Source organism: Petaurus breviceps, unplaced genomic scaffold (genome assembly GCF_028583685.1).
Source record: "Petaurus breviceps papuanus isolate PSGF00001 unplaced genomic scaffold, PetGlider_PUasm1.0 582, whole genome shotgun sequence".
In the NCBI taxonomy this organism is placed as follows: domain Eukaryota; kingdom Metazoa; phylum Chordata; class Mammalia; order Diprotodontia; family Petauridae; genus Petaurus; species Petaurus breviceps.
Window position 1 is genome coordinate 194816 of NW_027186390.1, and position 17850 is coordinate 212665.

At 40.2% G+C, this 17850-nt stretch overlaps 1 protein-coding gene across 1 annotated transcript in view; it reads left to right on the forward strand.

The window, feature by feature from the left end:
• The window catches only part of NEDD9 (neural precursor cell expressed, developmentally down-regulated 9), a 55770-nt gene that overhangs the window by 15612 nt on the left and 22308 nt on the right, over positions 1-17850 (forward strand). Inside the window, exon 2 of the mRNA XM_069103481.1 lies at positions 10029-10475. Coding sequence (XP_068959582.1) covers positions 10029-10475 — 447 coding nt within the window. The remainder of the gene's footprint in view (positions 1-10028; positions 10476-17850) is intronic.

Genomic DNA, 17850 nt, shown 5'->3' on the forward strand with positions numbered 1-17850 from the left:
TGACTTGCTGGTTTCCTTCATCTCAGCTCAATTCCTACCTTCTACAGCAGACCTTTTCTGGTCCCCTTTTACTTCCTCCATATGTAACATGGTAATCTCTCTGAGATTACCTTCCCCTTACTCTGTGTGTGTGTGCGCGCGCGTGCAGATACACACAAATACATACTTGTGTATATATAAATATTTTAATATACACATTGCTATGTACATGTTGTGTTTTCCATTAGGATGTGAGCTCCTTGAAGAAAGGGATAATGGGTTTTTTTTTCTTTTTTTGCCTTTCTTTGTATTCCCAGTGCTTAGCAAGGTCCTGGCACATGGTAAATGCTTAATGAATGAATAATTGTGGACTAACGAAAATCTCTGTGAGGTGCTGTCATAGGAGAATGTTGTGGTCCATGCTAAAGAATCACAGGGGCTTGAAGATCTAAGGGAAGGCATCTACCTCTGGGCAGAGAACTAGTAGTGGCCTAGAGGTATGGCATGCGACATACAATTTCAGACATGGCCAGTGTTTTGATTTATTTTGCTTGACCGTACCTGTTTGTTAGCAGGGAAGGTTCTGTAAGGAGAAGGCAGGATAGTTGGGAATGATGATGAAAATAAAAGAAAAAGTAAAGAGCATCAATAAAACATTTTAAAGACCTAAGGACAAGCAAGGATCTGGGGCTCAGTGAAAGAATCAGAAGACAGAACAGATAGACATGAAAATATTCTCTGAGGGAGCATTAAGGCTATAAGGGAGAAAGCATAGTTCAGAAACTGAAAACATTTGGTCAAAATTAGTCAAGATCACAAAGGACCCTTGCTAAGAAAATATTAGCTGATAATGCCTACAGTCAGTTCAGTGAAAAATACTGGGACTTAAATTCAGAAAGACAGTTGAGTGTCCTTTTAGATGGGATATGCTTGTTGAATGTTGTATAAATGAATGAATGGAGGGAGGGAGGGAGGGAGCTATGTCTTTATCTTTGCCCTTCTATCCCAAGTAGTCTCACCCCCATTTTCCTAACTTGGGGTTGGATATAAGAAAGTCAAAGAATGTGCCAGCACTGAAGCCTTGGCAAGGATCCCTGGGTTGCAAAAATAGATCAAAAAATAGGAAGAGGAAGAGGGCTTGTCACAAAGCCTGATCACTGGTGATGCCATCTGTACACGGCTACAGCTGACGTAGGGAGATGCCACTTTGTTTCTTGGTTCTCTTGAAAGAGAAGCTTATATGGTCATGAAAATTACAAGTCCCACTTTTCTCGGCTGCTTAGAAGAACGCTTGACTCTCCTGGCTGAAGACCTCTAAACTCTCCCTGCTTTTTGATAGCTAGGTAGAGAAAGACCAAAAAAAAAAAAAAAGGTAATCACATGACTTAGGGTTATAGGGTTATAGCTCCCTATGAGAAAGAGGCATTTTCCTGGTTCTCTCTATGAGAGGCATTTTCTTCCTCCTTGCCTCTGGTAGCTTGGGAACCAGGAAAAAAAGCAGAATCTAAACACCTTCCTGCTGCAGATTGCTGCTCTGAAGGAAAGACAGAGATCTCTTAAAGGGACCATTGTATTTAATCTCTGAGTTGGCTAGCTCCCTTTTTTTCTTGCTTTCCTGTTTGCTCTGTGATTGTATACACTTAGTGCAGTCTTCTTACCTACGTCATTCTCAGTTTATTTTATTAGGAAGGGCTGGACACTTTCCTGCCTGACCTCCCTGCATTTTGCCTTCTCCAGGTTTAAGACCTCTGGGACCTTCATTTTCACAATGGCTTAGTTATCTCATCATTACCACTGAGGTCCCTGCCCAGACTGTGTAAAGAATGGGGAAAAATAATTTTAATTTTCTCTAGTCTGTTTCTCAAATTCTTCACTGAACCCAACTGGAAATAAAATCTCCCTATGTCTTCTGTGCCAGAAAATTAGACTTAAAGATCCTGATGAAGAAAACTCATTACTTTAAATACTGTTTTCCAAACCTGGGGGCCTACTTTGCTAGCTTTTGTCCTGAAATATCTTTAGATCACCCATTAAAGCTGGTTTTTATGGTCATGCCATACTTTTATCATAATAATAATCTCCACTTCTGTGCCTCATAGTAGTAGCTCTGATAGGTCTTGCCAAACTAAAAAGGTTTCAAGTATGGCCTAGGCAATGTACTGAGCACTGTATGTATGCCTTTGAGGACCAGTCTAGCTAAGTTCAGATAGGCGTACCACTAAGTTGGCCACAGAGTAACCCATTTTGGGAGTATAGCAACTCTTGAAGACTTTCGCCAAGGCCAAGTCAGTAGAGGGAAAAGACATACCATTGAAATCATGCATTCTCTTGTAGTATCTTAATGGTTCTAGGTAGTAGCATTAGGTTAACCATTTGATGGGAACATTTCTGAAATTCAGTCATACAACAAGCATTTACTATGTGCCAGGCACACTTTTAAGCAACAGGAATACAGATACTAATAGAATGATAGTCTGACCTCAAAGAACTTATTCCCAATATGATGTAGCGGGCCTAGGGTGCCTATATGGAGATTTTGGATGGAGCCATCCAGTCTAAGGGATGGGCAACAGGCACAGAAGATACTTTCTCTCTATGAATTCAAGCGATAAATTGAGTTAACAGGATGAAGTTGGGGGGTGGTAGATAAAGTATGGAGTGCAGCCTGAAGAGGAATAAGATGATTTGGAGGCAGATTTTTCTTTAGAAAATGTGATATGGTCTCTCCATCTTCCAGTGTTCTCAGAACACTGGGTCTTGATCTCGGAGAGTTCCTTTGACCTTACTCCATTCCAGCTTGTATCACAGTTACTTGAATACATCTTTCTTCCTCCTTCTAGATCAAAAGCTTCTTGAGAACGACTGCCATTTTATCCATCTTTGTCTCTCTAGGGCCTAGCACCATGCCTAGGCATCGACATATAAACTGAGCTGGAAGAGGTCTTTGAGGTCATCTAATCCTTTATTTTACTCATGAGGAAACTGAGGCCTAGAGTGGCAAATGTCCTGCCCAAAGCCCAAGGTCAGCAAGCAGTTGGAGCCAAGATTTGAACTTTAACAAATGTTTATTGAGTCAAATTGTGGCATATTGGAAAGAACCTAGCCTGATTTCTGACTCTTCAGTGACAAGTTACTTCAGCCATCACAACTGCCACTTGGTATTCTGGGGTTTTATATCTGAGTGTACATGGACCTTTTCCTTCTGTTGCTTAACTTCTGGTCACCTATCCCTCCTGGACTAATGATCTCACTGGTTATTGAGTTCCCATTGTCCTCCTATCTCATATTTATTTATTGTGTGTCTTGGCCTTCCCAGCTCTAGAGATAAATTCCCTCTTTCAGGAGGATAGACTTGAATAGACAAGCCCCCATTGCTTTGGGATTGCTTTGAGAAGCTCAGATTGCCAACTTCTGGTGAATTCAAGGGATTAGGGTGACTTAACAGGATGAAGTGTGGGGGCGGGGATGGTAGAGAAAGTATGAAGTGCAGCCTGGAGAGGAATAAGATGATTTGAAGGCAGATTTTCTTTAGAAAATGTGATATGGTAGTAGAATCACACCTTTAAACTAAAGGTGAGTTTACAAGGCTATGACTATAGGAATGAACTCTAGCTTATTTCTTTTATGTTTTCCCTGAAGCCCTGAGTAAAAATAGTTTCTTATATGCCACCTTGGATTCTCTGAAGAAGCTGATTTGGTTGTGAATTCACTTAACCTTTACCTGTAATTGACACATGACTCTTCTGATGTCTGATTGTGTAACATGTAGCCTTCCCCAGTTACGGAAGGATCAGAATGTATGACCATGATCAAGGCACTTCTCCTCTGTAGGACTTAGTTTCCTTATCTTCACTATCAGAGAGGCTGCGATTTAGCTCCTGTCTCTTCCCCATCTCAGAGGGGCCCTTGAGTGTCATCAGCGGAATGTCACTTTCCTGGTCTCCTTGTTGGGGTTTATGTGACAAGTCATTGCTTGTAGTTGTTATGGTGGGGCCCAGGGATTTCAAGAATTCTAGTGGTAGATGTGAAATCTCAGTGGTTGATAAATGGATATGGTAAACTAGACAAAATGGGAGCCATAGCCAGAGGCTGCTAAAAAAGTATAGAGTAAGGTAGGGAAGCTGAAAGAGAAACCAAGATAGTGTATGGTACTGTAGAAAGAGTCCTGGACTTAGGATGCTGGGATTCCTGGATCTTAGCATCTAAGTAAGATCTGGAATGTGAAGACATCATCTAAAATAACTCTCATTTTATAAAGAAACAGTCTCAGATAATCAAAGTGACCTGCCCAAGGTCACACAGTAGATAATGATAGTAATAATGACAACTAACATTTATATGCACTTACTATTATGCCCAGTCCCATATGACAACATATGTCATTTGAGCCTCACAAGAACCCTGGGAGCTAGGTAGGTGCTATTATTATCCCCATTTAACAGGTAAGGAAACTGAGGCAACAAAGGTTCAGTGACTTGCCCAGGGTCACACAGCTAGTAAATGTCTGAGGCTGGATTTGAACTTAAGTCTTCCTGACTCCAGGCCCAGTGGTCTATCCACTTAGCTGCCTCGTGGATTTGAGGCTGGTCCTACCCCTGACTAGTGGTATGGCCATTCGTCAAGTCTCTTCTGTCCAGGTTCCATGTCTGCATTTATAAAATTAGGTTAGTGTTTGCACTACTGTTGTGATGGTTAAAGAAGATTTGTTTGTGAAACATGCTTTGAACCATGAAGTATTATGTGAATTGAAACTTTTATGTATATCTAACAACTTGAAGACTTTGTTATGTAGGTTGTTATTAGAACCATATTACACAATGGCATTATTTCATAATGGTATCCTAGCCAGGAAGAACCCTACTAGGTCTCAAAGTCAGTAAGGACCAGACCATTTGTTTTTGTCAACATCAATTAAACTTGCAGCTAAAAAAGTCCCAGCACCAATATAGGAAGTTGGACTGATTACAGAGGAATCCACACTCAATGGAGCAAAGGGAAATCCCAGATTTAGAAAGTTTAACAAGCCGGTCCTGACCTCTGAGTCTTCCTACCCCACCCTCAGAAAATAAAACAAAAAGAAAGGAAATGGACAAAGCGGCCCCTTCAGTGGGAGGTCTTCAGTGGCTTTGGTTTATCAGTATCATCTCTCCCTGCCTTCCAGAACATGGCTTGAGCCTTCTTGGACATTTCAGTTTCCTTGTCTTTGTTCAATTTCTGTACTCATCCTTGGAGGCTTAGCTCTAGCCCTACCACCTGTGTGAGGCCTCCTCTGAACACTCCAGCCCACACTGCCTTCTCTTGTGCCGAAGCACATGGGCTCAAATGGCTAGCTCTTCTACTTGCTATCTGTGTGACGTTGGGCAAATCACTTAGCCTCCTTGAACCTCAGTTTTCTCATCTGTAAAATGATGGGGTTGAACTTGATCTCTGAGGTTTCTTCTTGTCTTAAATCTGTGATCCCATTACCTCTGGGAAGTTCAACTATGTTTGGACTAGAGCAGGGATGGAGAACCTGTGACCTCAAAGCCATGTGTGACGCCCTAGGTCCTCAAGTATGACCCTTTGACTGAGTTCAAGTTTTACAGAACAAATTCTTTTAGTAGGGAGATTTGTTCTGTGAAGTTTGGATTTGGTTAAAGGGTTGCACTTGAGAACCTAGAGGGCCATATGTAGCCTCAAGGCTGCAAGGTCCCCAACCCTGGGCCAGAACAACCATTGTGGTCACCGATAATAATAAAATATAGTATATATTGGCAAAAGTGACTGATAGATACATAGAGCTTAATATGTGGGAGGCACTGTACTAACTACTTTATAATTATTGTGTCATTTGGTCCTCACAACAAACCTGGGAGTAAGGTAGCTATTATTATCACCATTTTACAGTGGAGAAAACTGAGACAAATAGAGGTAAAGTGACTTGTACAGGATCACACAACTAGTAAATATCTGAAGTGGGATTTGAATTTCAGGTCTTCCTGACTCCAGACCTAGCACTCTATCCACTATGCCACCTACATGCCCCTAAATAAAACATTTATTTGGTGCTTACTGTATTTGAGTCATAATACTAAGCATTACTGGCTTCTCTGGGTCTGTGACATTTACCATTAAACAGTACCTGGATTTTCCTTAGTAACATTCAGTGATGGCCATAGGCATTAGACCCTGGCACTTCTGTTCTTTCTTTTAACTAGGAATATTCATCAGTGTGTGAATAGGTGTCATGCTGTCGCTGAAGTCCCTGGTGCTAACAACCCCATCAGGCATCACTTTCTAAATACTAATCTCTGCAGGCAGTGGGGAAGACTGCTGTGAAATAATGGACAACCAATTAGGATAACTCACCCGATGGTGCCTCAGTTAGCATTGACAATGGTAATGGGAAAGTATTTTGCAATGAAGCTGCATTTGAGGCAGGTCCAGGAAGCAGGCATTCATATGCTGTTTACCAGGTGGTGAGAAGGTTACTGGGACAGAGACAATAAACCACCAAGAATGACTTTCACATGGGAATTTCTATCTGCTTCTAATCGCTCATGGTTCAGTGCTCCATTCAGTTCTGTGCGTTGTTCCACTGAATTGACCCAACTCTAAAACGCATTTCATTTATTTATTCTGAACTGTGCTGTTGTCTCTGGCCTTCCTACTGTCTTGAGTTTCTCTCTTTTCTATCCTTTCGAGCCAATTGAATTCCCTGGCTCTTATCCCTCAGCCCTAGAAGAACTGGAAAGGGGTCCCATTACTTGTGATTCCATCTCTGGGGCTTCCTTATTGACCATTCACAATTGTTGAATAACCAAGGAAAGGAGAACAGAAGCAGACTCCTGTGTATGCAAGGTGGAGCTCTTAGGGCCACATATTACAAAATCAAAGGACCATAGTTTCATCGGGAGTCATTAATGATTAGCTATGCTTTTTTGCATACGCATCACAGTATATACAAGAAGCAGAGGAAGGGAGAAAGAAGGAGGGAAGGAAGATGGGTGTTCTAATACTCTCAGGACTCTCCTTAAACAAGGATAGGATTCTCCATAATTTTCTCCTTATATAGCCTTTAACTATTGGAAGAGGCTAAAACTTCTTATCAGAGTTACTTTATATACTAAATGAAGTCTTCACATAAAACACAATCACTTCACTATCCTTTAAACTCCTTTTATAGCTCATGTTGGGACAGCTATGTGACCTAATGGACTTAGAACGAGGATGACCTAAGTTCAGATTCTACTTCAGATGTTTATTAGTTTTGTGACCCTGGACAAGTCACTTAACCTCTAACTCAATCTCCTCGTCCATTAAATGGGGACAAAAACACTGCCTACTTCAAATTAAATAATAGATATAAACAGTTTTGTAAAGCATAAAGCCCTATAGTAGGTGGTAGTACTACAGTAGTACTAGCAGTAATAGTAGATGATGACCTAAGAGGCTTATCTGAATTCTCAGAACCAGAACCATTTTCTGTCTCATTCTTGGCCACTACCAAGGTATCTGAGGATCTAATCCTTTCTTTCCCATGTCCAGATGACTCCACTGATTAGAAGGAGCTGGAGTAAGAACCAAGTCTTGAGGAGGCTTGGATTTTGCATGGTAATCATCTCTCCAAACCACTCAGAAAGGAGCCTCTCACATAGGTACCACTGACACTCCAGATCAGAATCAGCATGGAAAACTGAGAATGCCTTCACTTTTGTGACTTGACCGAGGAAAAAGAAAAAAAAATGGCTAGGGTAGGACAATTGCAAAAGAATCAGAATTATGGGATATTATATTAAAATTTTATATAGGGAACAGCTAAAAGAGTTCCAGATTTGGAATCAAATGACCTGGCTCTGAACTTAATTTTACTCTCTGTGTGACCTTTGAATAAGTCAGTTAACCTTTCTCTAAAAAGGGTGTCTTTATGTAATAAATTCTAAATAAATAAAAAGGGTGTGAGGAAGGGGGAGTTGGACTTACATGACTGTCGAAGTTCCATTTAGCTCTACACATACCATTCTAAAAGGTATAGATATGAATAACAGCAGCCAGAAAACTCACTAATCGTGGATAGCTTCCAACACAATCTTATCTAACAAGTATTTATTGAAAGCATATTCTGTACAAAACTAAAAATAATTTCTGCCCTTGATAAGCTTACATTCTACACTTCTGTGTTTGGAGAGGGAAAAGTCAATTCACTCACTGTACCGAGTCTACAGCCCTTTCTCAAATCGATGATCATCATTATAATGATATTAATTACATGCAGGTGTTTTAGTTAAAGTACTCAAAATATTACTTTTTGTTTTCAAGTACATGTGATAAATATATGGTTGACCCTGCCTTCCTTGTCCACCGGGAAGTAGGTAGGCATGTTGTAATGGCTACTAGCATGCTGGAAAACATCACTAGAGCCAAGAAATGAAATGTTTGGAGCCTTTGAAAGGGTTCCAAGAATGTCAGCACAAAGTTCCTGCCTCCTTTCTGTTGAATGCCCACTGTGGCTGTCTGTACTGAATGTGCCAGACAGGCCATCATACAGAGAGAGAGAGAAAGCAAGTGTTTATTGGTTCAATGAAAGGAGAAGCCACAGTTTTCCAAGCATCAATGGAGAGATTCAAGTCATAGGCAAAAAAAAAAAAAAAGGCAGAAGGATTACTTCATTCTAGTAGGTTACGTTTGAACAGGAATTGGGAAGAAAAATTATGTTCCCTAAAGCATGATACGGTGAAAAGAACATAGGATTTGGGGTCAGAGGGCCTACGTCCAAATTCTATCTAATCTATTTACTGCTCTGCCATTTGCGCATGACTTAGTCTCTTTAGGCCTGCTTTTTTATCTATAGAATGAGGGGGTTGGATATTAGGGTCTCTTAAGGCCTCTTCCAATTCTCCATCTATTATCCGATGTTATATAAAATGACTTCTCCACAACCCAGTGAAGATTAGGCATGTAGGCCAAGGAGTAGATAGCGTTCTGGTACCAGAGTTACATAGACAAGTTCAAAGGCAACTTCGGACCCTTACTAGTTATGTGGCCCTGGGCCAATTAATGTCTTTCTTGGTCTCTTACTCACCTGAAATAAGGATAATAGTTGTAAGGATAAAATGAGATATTTGTAAAATGCTTTGCAAAACTTAAGTGCCATATGAATGCTAGTTGCTGTTGGTGGTGGTGTTTGCATAGCCACACAGTACTTAATTCTTAATTATCTATGGGTGAATTGTTTGTGGGTTGTCTGTGGCTCTTTAGATGTCTTCAGTAATGATGAATAGGGAAGCCAAGACCTCAGGGTGGTGAGGCATTTGAATATTTGTATATGGATAATTGCATTCCAATACCAAATAGAAATTATAGTTGCATTATCTTTCGATTAGGATTATCTGTGCCACTTCTACCCACTAAGAATTGGCAATGCAATATGTCTCATAACAATCTACGGTTCTTTTTCTTGACTGACTTGAAGAAAAAAGAAAGCATTTCATGTTACAGTCTACCATCATTCACTAAAATCCTACTCCATTGCCTCTTTCTGGTATAAAGGTAACCTTGGGATCTCAAAGAGCTGTCAGCTGAGTACAAGTTCTAGCAGGCCCTACCTACCAACTTAGACAAGTCTCTCATTACAGGCTCAACAATGAGTTGTATGTACCTCTCTAAGGACCAGCTGAGCTAAATTGAAGAGGCTTATCACTAGAAGATTGATTACTGGGTAATGAATGAGTTTATAGTGACTCACAGATGTCAGCTAAGATATATGTGATTGGTGTTACTGAATGGAGAACCCCTACCAATGAAATCATAGGTCCTTATGGTATTGGAATGAGTATAACCTACTAGTCCAGGAATCATCCAGCTTTCTGAGACTTGGCAAGGAGGCAGGCTAATGTCAATTATGGGAACAATCTCTCTTTGTTTGACCATCTATTATCTATTGTTCAAACTCTTCTTTCTAGGAAGACTCCCCTTCCACAAGTGAAGGAGCTTCAAGTGTTATTAAGGCTGTGTTCTAACATATATTTATTTTTGTTTTTTTCCTCGTTTCCTTCCTTCCTTCTACATAGAATCTTATGGCAAGAGCCTTGTATGACAATGTTCCTGAGTGTGCAGAAGAGTTGGCATTCCGCAAAGGAGACATACTGACTGTGATTGAGCAGAATACTGGTGGGCTGGAAGGATGGTGGCTGTGTTCTTTACATGGAAGGCAAGGCATCGTTCCAGGCAACCGTGTGAAGCTTCTGATAGGTCCACTTCAGGAGGGTTCCTCCAATCAGGACCAGCCCTCTTCTGGACTAATGCACCAAAGTTTTGGCCCACAGAAAGTCTATCAAGTGCCACACTCACAGGCTTCATCTCGGGATGCTGTCTACCAAGTACCACCATCCTATCAGAATCAGGGAATCTACCAAGTACCTACAGGCCATGGTGCTGTAGACCAAGATGTCTATCAGGTGCCACCATCAGTACAGAGAAGCATTGGTGGGACCAGTGGTTCCCATTTAAGTAAAAAGGTGAGTACTTTCCTTTACCATTATTTACATTTGGAACATGGGATATGAAAACTTGATGCCATAGAGGCAGTGGCCCATCCAGAACTGTAGCTCACATTTTCCTGTTACAGATCCTCAAATTCAACCTTCTGACTAAATCCAAATCCCCTGACTTTGCATATCAACTAACTTAAACGCTATTGTTTAATAAATGTCTGTGGAACTGAAATAAATGAGACATTGAAAATTCTTCTTTTAATTAAACACCTCCTGAATCTTTATTCCAAGATTCTACCATATTCACCTTAAGCATTTACAAGATTTTTTTTTCTTTTCAGAAGGGATGGAACAAAATCTCTTTCAAAATTGTTATTTCTGATGTGTTTCAGTTGTTTCAAGCTTTAAATTGGCTACCTTTCGGAAAGAGATAGCAGAGATGACTGACAGTCATCTTCCTCATTTAGTTTCAAAGGAACACTGGGTTTGAAATATAGAAAATATCTTAGAAATAGTATAGTCCAACACCTTATTAATTAATTGAGGATCTAGAAGGTCATGTGTGACCTCGAGGCCCCAGGTTCCCCACTCCTGTCCAAAGTTTAGCTAAGACACAATCCCTGTCCTCAAGAAGCTTATACTCTCACAGGATGATAAAATGTAAAATGCTAACAGTAATATTAAATGATGTTATTATTCAATAAGAACATCATAAAGGTTCCCTCAAAAAGGTGCAATTTGAGTTTGGGGTAGTAGATGGGAGGGAAGCATTACTGAGCATGGGGATCAGAAATGGTTTTATAGTGGAGAGTTAATGTGAACTGGGTCTTAAACGTGAAGGAATTCAACAGACAGTGGAGTGGGGAAAGACTTAAGAAATAGTGAGTACAAAACCAATCCATAACAATTTCAGTCAGATGAGTCAAAATATGAATTAAGTTATGGGAAATAACACTGCAAAAATGCAATCATCATGACCCTGGAGGACAGTAATTAGAGACAGAACAATTTAATGAGGAAGAAATGTCTGAATATACTGATAGCAGTAGGGATGCATCATAGAGATTAGGAGTTCCCTGACAGCACTAAATACAAACATAGCCGGCTTTGAGAAAAGCCAGTGTGTCAAAATATGAACTTAAAAATTGATGCATTCAGAAATGACTTCACATTATAATAAAATACTTTATTAAAGGTGAAGTGGGTGGCAAGAAAGTTTACTTTAAATATCAGTCTCCACTAATGAAGACTTCAGGACTTGAAAAAAAAAAACTATTATTTCACAAGTGCCTGTACTACTTTCACCAGCTCTGACCACAATCAATCTGCTCCCTTTTTGGGGGTGGGGACGGTGAGAGTGGGGGTGGGGGTTGGAGTTGGAGTGGGGGCAGGAACTGCTCATGTGATTTCAGTTAGTAGAAGGAACTCCTTCTACTAGTAAAGATAGGAACTTGCTTAGTCTTAGAAAGTTTGTAAGTTAAGGGTTAAGTATCTGAAGCCACGCAGCCAGTACACAACAGAGGCAGGGTTGAATGTAGGTCTCCATGACTGAGGGTGACTCTCTAGCCAGCACTATATCATTCTGCCTCTTCTGTAACTTGGTACATAGTTGACTTGAGAGGGGGTTTATATACTTCTGGTAGAGACTTTGAAAACCATGCTCACGTCTATGTCAGGCAGATGTATCAGAATGGAACAGGGAAGTGTATTTATAATATGATTCTGATACTAATTCTGTAAAAAGAATGACTTTTCAAGAGCTCCTCAATAGAAATTGGAGTTACAACTAGATTTGAGTGATTGTCTTCTAGTTTAATACTGCCCAGGGTATTTAGATACTGCCCTTGTTCAGGAGAGGGCCTTGAATTCAGTGAGGTGTTTCCCTCACCTGAAAACCTAGAAACTAATGGGCAGGGGTGAAATGGAGTTCATAAACTTGGATGGAATTTTTTTTAATTTAATGTTTTTAAAATATTATATTATAATATAATTGGTTTCCTTTGCATTTAAACATATGATTCCGAAAAGGGGTCTGCCCAAGGGATCCATGGTCCACAAAAAGTAAAGAAGCCCTGGTCTCAAAGGAATCCATGGCTAATTCCAAACCTGACTTCTGTTTCTGATGGGGAATGACACAGTGGAAAGGTGTCCCTATAATTAAATGAATCTTCTCTTTCTCAGTGCCATTTTGTTTGCATCTTAAAAATAGATTTCAGGGACCAGAGCTGGTGTGGAGCAGACAGGGAGGTTTAAATGGAAACACTTGCTAGAATGTGTGAGTGTTTAATTCTCATCACAGTTTATGTTGGCAGGAAGGTCAATGTTTTTCCTTTTTAGAACCAAGCTTTTTAATTTCCAGACTTTTGAAAAATGTAAAACTTTAGAGAAACTCTTTCTCATTTGCTTTGCATTCATTACATAATGCCAGGAGAAGTGGATCTGGGGCTGGGTCTTTCATCTGACTTCCTTTGGTATCCCTTTCTCTAACAATGCAGGCTGTCTTGGAGTGATCATAATTTTTTTCCCCTTTATATGTGTTGTCTCTCCCTATTAAGATATGATCACCTTGAGAGCAGCCAATGTCTCACTTTTTCTCTTTGCATCCTCAGAGCATGGAACACATTTCCTTCCTTCCTTCCCTCCTTCGTTCCTTCCTTGCCTCCTTCCTTCCCTCCCTCCTTCCCTCCTTCCTTCCTTCCTTCCTTCTCTCCTCCCTTCCTCCCTTCCTTCTTTTCTTCCCCTCCCTCCTTCCTTCCTTCTTTCCTTCCCTTCTTCCTTTCTTGATTGTAAAAACCTGGTGTTTTCTTGTGTTCATCACAAGACAGGGACCAGCCCTCTTCCAAAGTAGCATTCTGGGTGTCTAAGGAAATTAACTCTCCCTTGTGAAGAGGGTGATTGTCTGACTAGCTCCACCATTAAAGGAGCAGATGGAGTCACCACAGAGGGACATTCGCCCCTAGCCTTGAGTTCCTGCCACTCCAGGTTGCAAGGGCTCTGGATTGGGAGGATGGGAAGACCAGTAGCCAAGTAAAACAAGCTCTAGTCTCAATTCCATATGTATCCAAGCCTGCCATTGTATCAGTAAAAATCTTCTTTTGTGACCCCAGGTCCAAAAGACTCTTCAGCCCCTCCCCCCCCACACACACACACCATCCCACTCCACCCCACACACATGCACACAGGAGGAGCTACCTTCCCTTGAGGAGAAGTTAGGATTAATTTGGTTGCTTAAAATCCCTTGTAGCTTTCCATAGGCCTGCAGCTGTTCTGAAACTCTTGTCATCATCTCCCTATGTGCTGGTTTATGACTCAGTATCTCTCTAATGGGTGGGGAACCATACAAATGACTTAAGTAGAAACACTAAGGAGGCAAACCCAGTGCACAGGGAATCAAAAGATTTTGGTTTTTGTGTTGTTGCTTTTTTTTCCCCCAGAACCATCACTGTCTTTTTTGGGTGGTTTCAGGCAAGCATTTTACATTCTATACTTTAGTTTTCTCATCTGTAGAATCCTGTTATTGCATGACATGGTCCATAACAGTTCTTTTGAGGCAAAGGTCAGGAAAAATGGGGGTCTTGTCCTAGAAGAAGAAAAACAAAAACCCTCAATGTTAAGAAGCAAGTTAAGCCTGTGTATATCAATCTGAGGGTGTTTGTTTTGGGATTTTCCAGAGTTAAAGAGCTCTACTGTATTTCTGGCTTCAGAACCTTTAGCTGGCCTATTTTTCTTCTGTTAATGAGTCACTTTTTTAATAGACAGTGTTTGCAGTCTGCTTATTATCAATCCTTTATTTTGTTTTAACAGGGGAACTCCAGCCCTGAACCCCACCCTCTACAGACACATCAGCTCCCTTTCATAGCTTATTAAATCAGCATTTAGGAAAACAAATAACTCTTTCCACCACAAAGAAAAGCATCAATTTTTTTTCTCTCTCCCTAAAGTCGATTTTGAGCTTACTTTCCTTACTCCACAATAATCTATAGATATGTATGCCATCATTACCATACCTGTAGAATGTGCCTAATGAGTACATGCTCTACTGTAAGTATTGTAATGATTTTATGTGGAGAATCATAGACTGTTGTAGTCATAAAGAATCTCAAGGGTCTCCTATCCCAACACCATCATTTTACAGATTATAACTACAAAAACAAGTTTTAAATGACTTGCTCATCCAGTGGGCTGGATCTAGAACATGTCTCCTACCTCCCAATCTAGAGCTATTTCCTATTATGCCATACTGCCTTAAAGACCCTTTTGGAGTTATCTGGATTCCACTGGGCCTTGATAATGCTGGAAGCCTTAACTTTTATTGAATTTTCCCCATTTATTTTTCCTTCTGGGCATCCTTTGCTGCAAAGATCAGGTTCGGGGTGGTTAGGTGGCACAGTGAATAGAGTACCAGCCCTGGGGTCAGGAGGACCTGAGTTCAAATCCAGCCTCAGACACTTAACACTTACTAGCTGTATGACCTTGGGCAAGTCACTTAACCCCATTTGCCCTGCCCTCCCCCCTCCAAAAAGAAAAAAAAAAAAGATCAGGTTATTTAAGCCATGACTGGATTCTGGGAGGCAAGGTCAAGTGTCTACTTACTCATTTTTCTACCACACCGCTTTCTTTGCCACTCATGAAACTGGATTGCAACTGGTTTGGGTTTATACCAAACCTGTAGGGGTAGGGGCAGTCACTCAATCAACAAGCATTTAGCAAATATGTTTTATGTTCTAGGATAGTTCAACTATCCCTAGTTCTAAGCACTAGGGATACAAGGAAAAAGCAATCATAGTCCCTGCCCTAGAGGAGCTTACATTTAAATGGGGTAGGAGTGGGAAGTCAACCTATATAAATCAGAATATAATAAGTAAATACAGAGTAGATGGAATACACCTCTAGAGAAAATAAGATGACGTTAGATAAATCCTAAGATCCCATCAGGCCCTGTCCCGCTCATGTTACATAGTATCCATTATATATTTGACTCTCATAGCATTCTGTTCTGCCTTGACTCAGAATTGTATGCTGCAGCTTTGACAGTTCAAAGTACCTTTAAAAATGTCCCTGCCCATATTCAGTGCCCTGTAGGTGTGCACAGCAAATTCATTTTGGAGCGTGAGGAGGTATAACCTGCCTGACGACCCATTTTGGTCAGTAGAGCTGTTAGATTTTCTGTGGGATCATCATGAGAGGGCAGGAGTCTGTGTTTCCTCTGAAGATCCACAACTTCACTCAACTGCCAGCACCTTTTCAGAAAAAGAAAGGATTAATGGGGCAAACTGAAATCGTGACATTTATTTAATTCTGGGACCGTTGAGACTATTTATATGCTGCATTTTTTTCCCCACTTATATTTAGGAAGTCTCTTTTACTAAAGCATTTGTAGCCATAAAATTATATAGATAGCCCTTCTCCCACTTCAAATCCCTTGCACAAAGGTGAGGTAGGTTCTATTTTTGGGTGGGCATTCAGGAAAGGGCCCCCGCTACATTCCTTAGGATCACATTACATCATCACCAAGGTCCTCTTCCAATTGCCCAAAGTAGGAAAGAGTCTGAGATTAGCAGGATGTGATTCATGGATTGTAATCATGTCTCTCTCTGCGCCATACCTGAAAGGTAATCTTTGGTTCCAAAAAAGCAGATTAGCCAGGAATGTCTGCACCTTCTTGGACACTGAGTCATTATGAGTTACACTCAGAGAAAGGAATCCCCAGCAAACCTTGCCAGACTTAGTGTCTGGCTGATGGATAGAGGACTTCCCTGATTGGATCTTGTGACCATTGAGAAATCAGGTTCTCTATTTAACTCCTTAAAACCTTTTCTTTAAAGGAATCAAAATAAGTTCATAACCTAAAAGGTAAACCAAAGTACAAAAATTGCTTCCCAGTAGTACATGAGAGATTTTTCCAATGCATTTTCTGCAATTTTGCTTATAAAAAGGCAAGGTGAAACAGAAAACTTTATAAAAACATAATCCTAATTTAAGTGAGAAATTTTTCTACTCACATTTCCTTATAGTAAATGGGGAAGTGGTCCTTCATACAAACCCCTAAACTCAAACAAATTTGCAAAGTTACCTGCAAATGGAGGTTATGACCCCTCCCAGACTTCATTCTCTGGCATTAAAAATGGGGAGTATCCTTTCTTAGCCTTGAGTCACCCACCCCAACAAGATCGAACCATAACACCTCCTCTCATTAACAAAGAAGCTTTTTGTCTGACCAGAGTCAGTGCCAAAGACTTCAAACCCAGTTTGTTACAAATCCTTTAGACTACAGATAATACATATTTTCAAGACCATGTTAATAGGTATCATCTCATAAACCCACACCAAAGCAGGGGAAGATCATTCTCTTTTGAATATAATTATTTGCTAAATGATGATTCTTCTAGAGTGTTTATAATATAATAACCACAATATCTAACACTCACACAGTGTTTATGACTCATATGACATTGTGTATTCATTTTCTCATTCAATTCTCACAACTCCTCTTAGGTGGCTAGTTCAAATGTTACCATCATTTTACACACTCAGAAGCTGGCTCATAGAGACTTGCCTAAAGCCACATAGCAGAATTAGGGCCTGAGCTTAGGACTTCCAAAAGGCTGTAAAGCAGAGGGACCAGCTAAATAGACAAGATTTCAACACTTGAGAAAGCCAGAGATATAAGCCAGAGATGGTGTTCTTCCTTCCAACACATTTATTGGTTGAATGAGGAACATAAAGTCAGATTTAGTTAGGGGTGTGTTAAATTTTCAATGTGAGCAAATTAGAGCTCCCTTTATTGTTTTGTTGATTGTTGAGACTTAGGAAAATGATGAAGAAAATATTCACAATGCAGATTAAACTTTAAGCTGTGTCATGTGCACTTTTATTTTGAGAGCTGGTTGTTAAACATTTATTTACTAGCACACCACTGGATTCCGGTATTAAAGAAATCCAAGTAGTAGCAGCAGAATACAGTAGTCAGATACATTTATTTCTAAATGGGTATGCAGGCCATCCCTCACTTTGAGAGTTGTTGTCTCTTGATTTACACACACAGTAAGGGTTCCGGAAAAGTCATGTGTAAATCAAACCTTTGTAAACCAAATTGGATCTTAAATATATCTAAAGGATTCCTGTGGTGAGTTCATTTGTAAAGTAAAAAATCTTTTTGTAAGGAGACCAGTTTATCTGTTTAGATTTTTATATAGCTGGTTTTCTCAAATCCCAGCACCCTTGAATGAGGCTGTTTTGCCAGAAGACAGGTTATTTTCAAACCCTCCACTATTTGACTGTGTAATCTTTCAGATGCCTCTTGGTTGCTGGGGGTCTTTTCTTCCTTCCTAACCTTATGTGTATATATGCCTTTTACAGAACCCATGCTCAGTAAATATTTTTTGAATTTCATTGAATA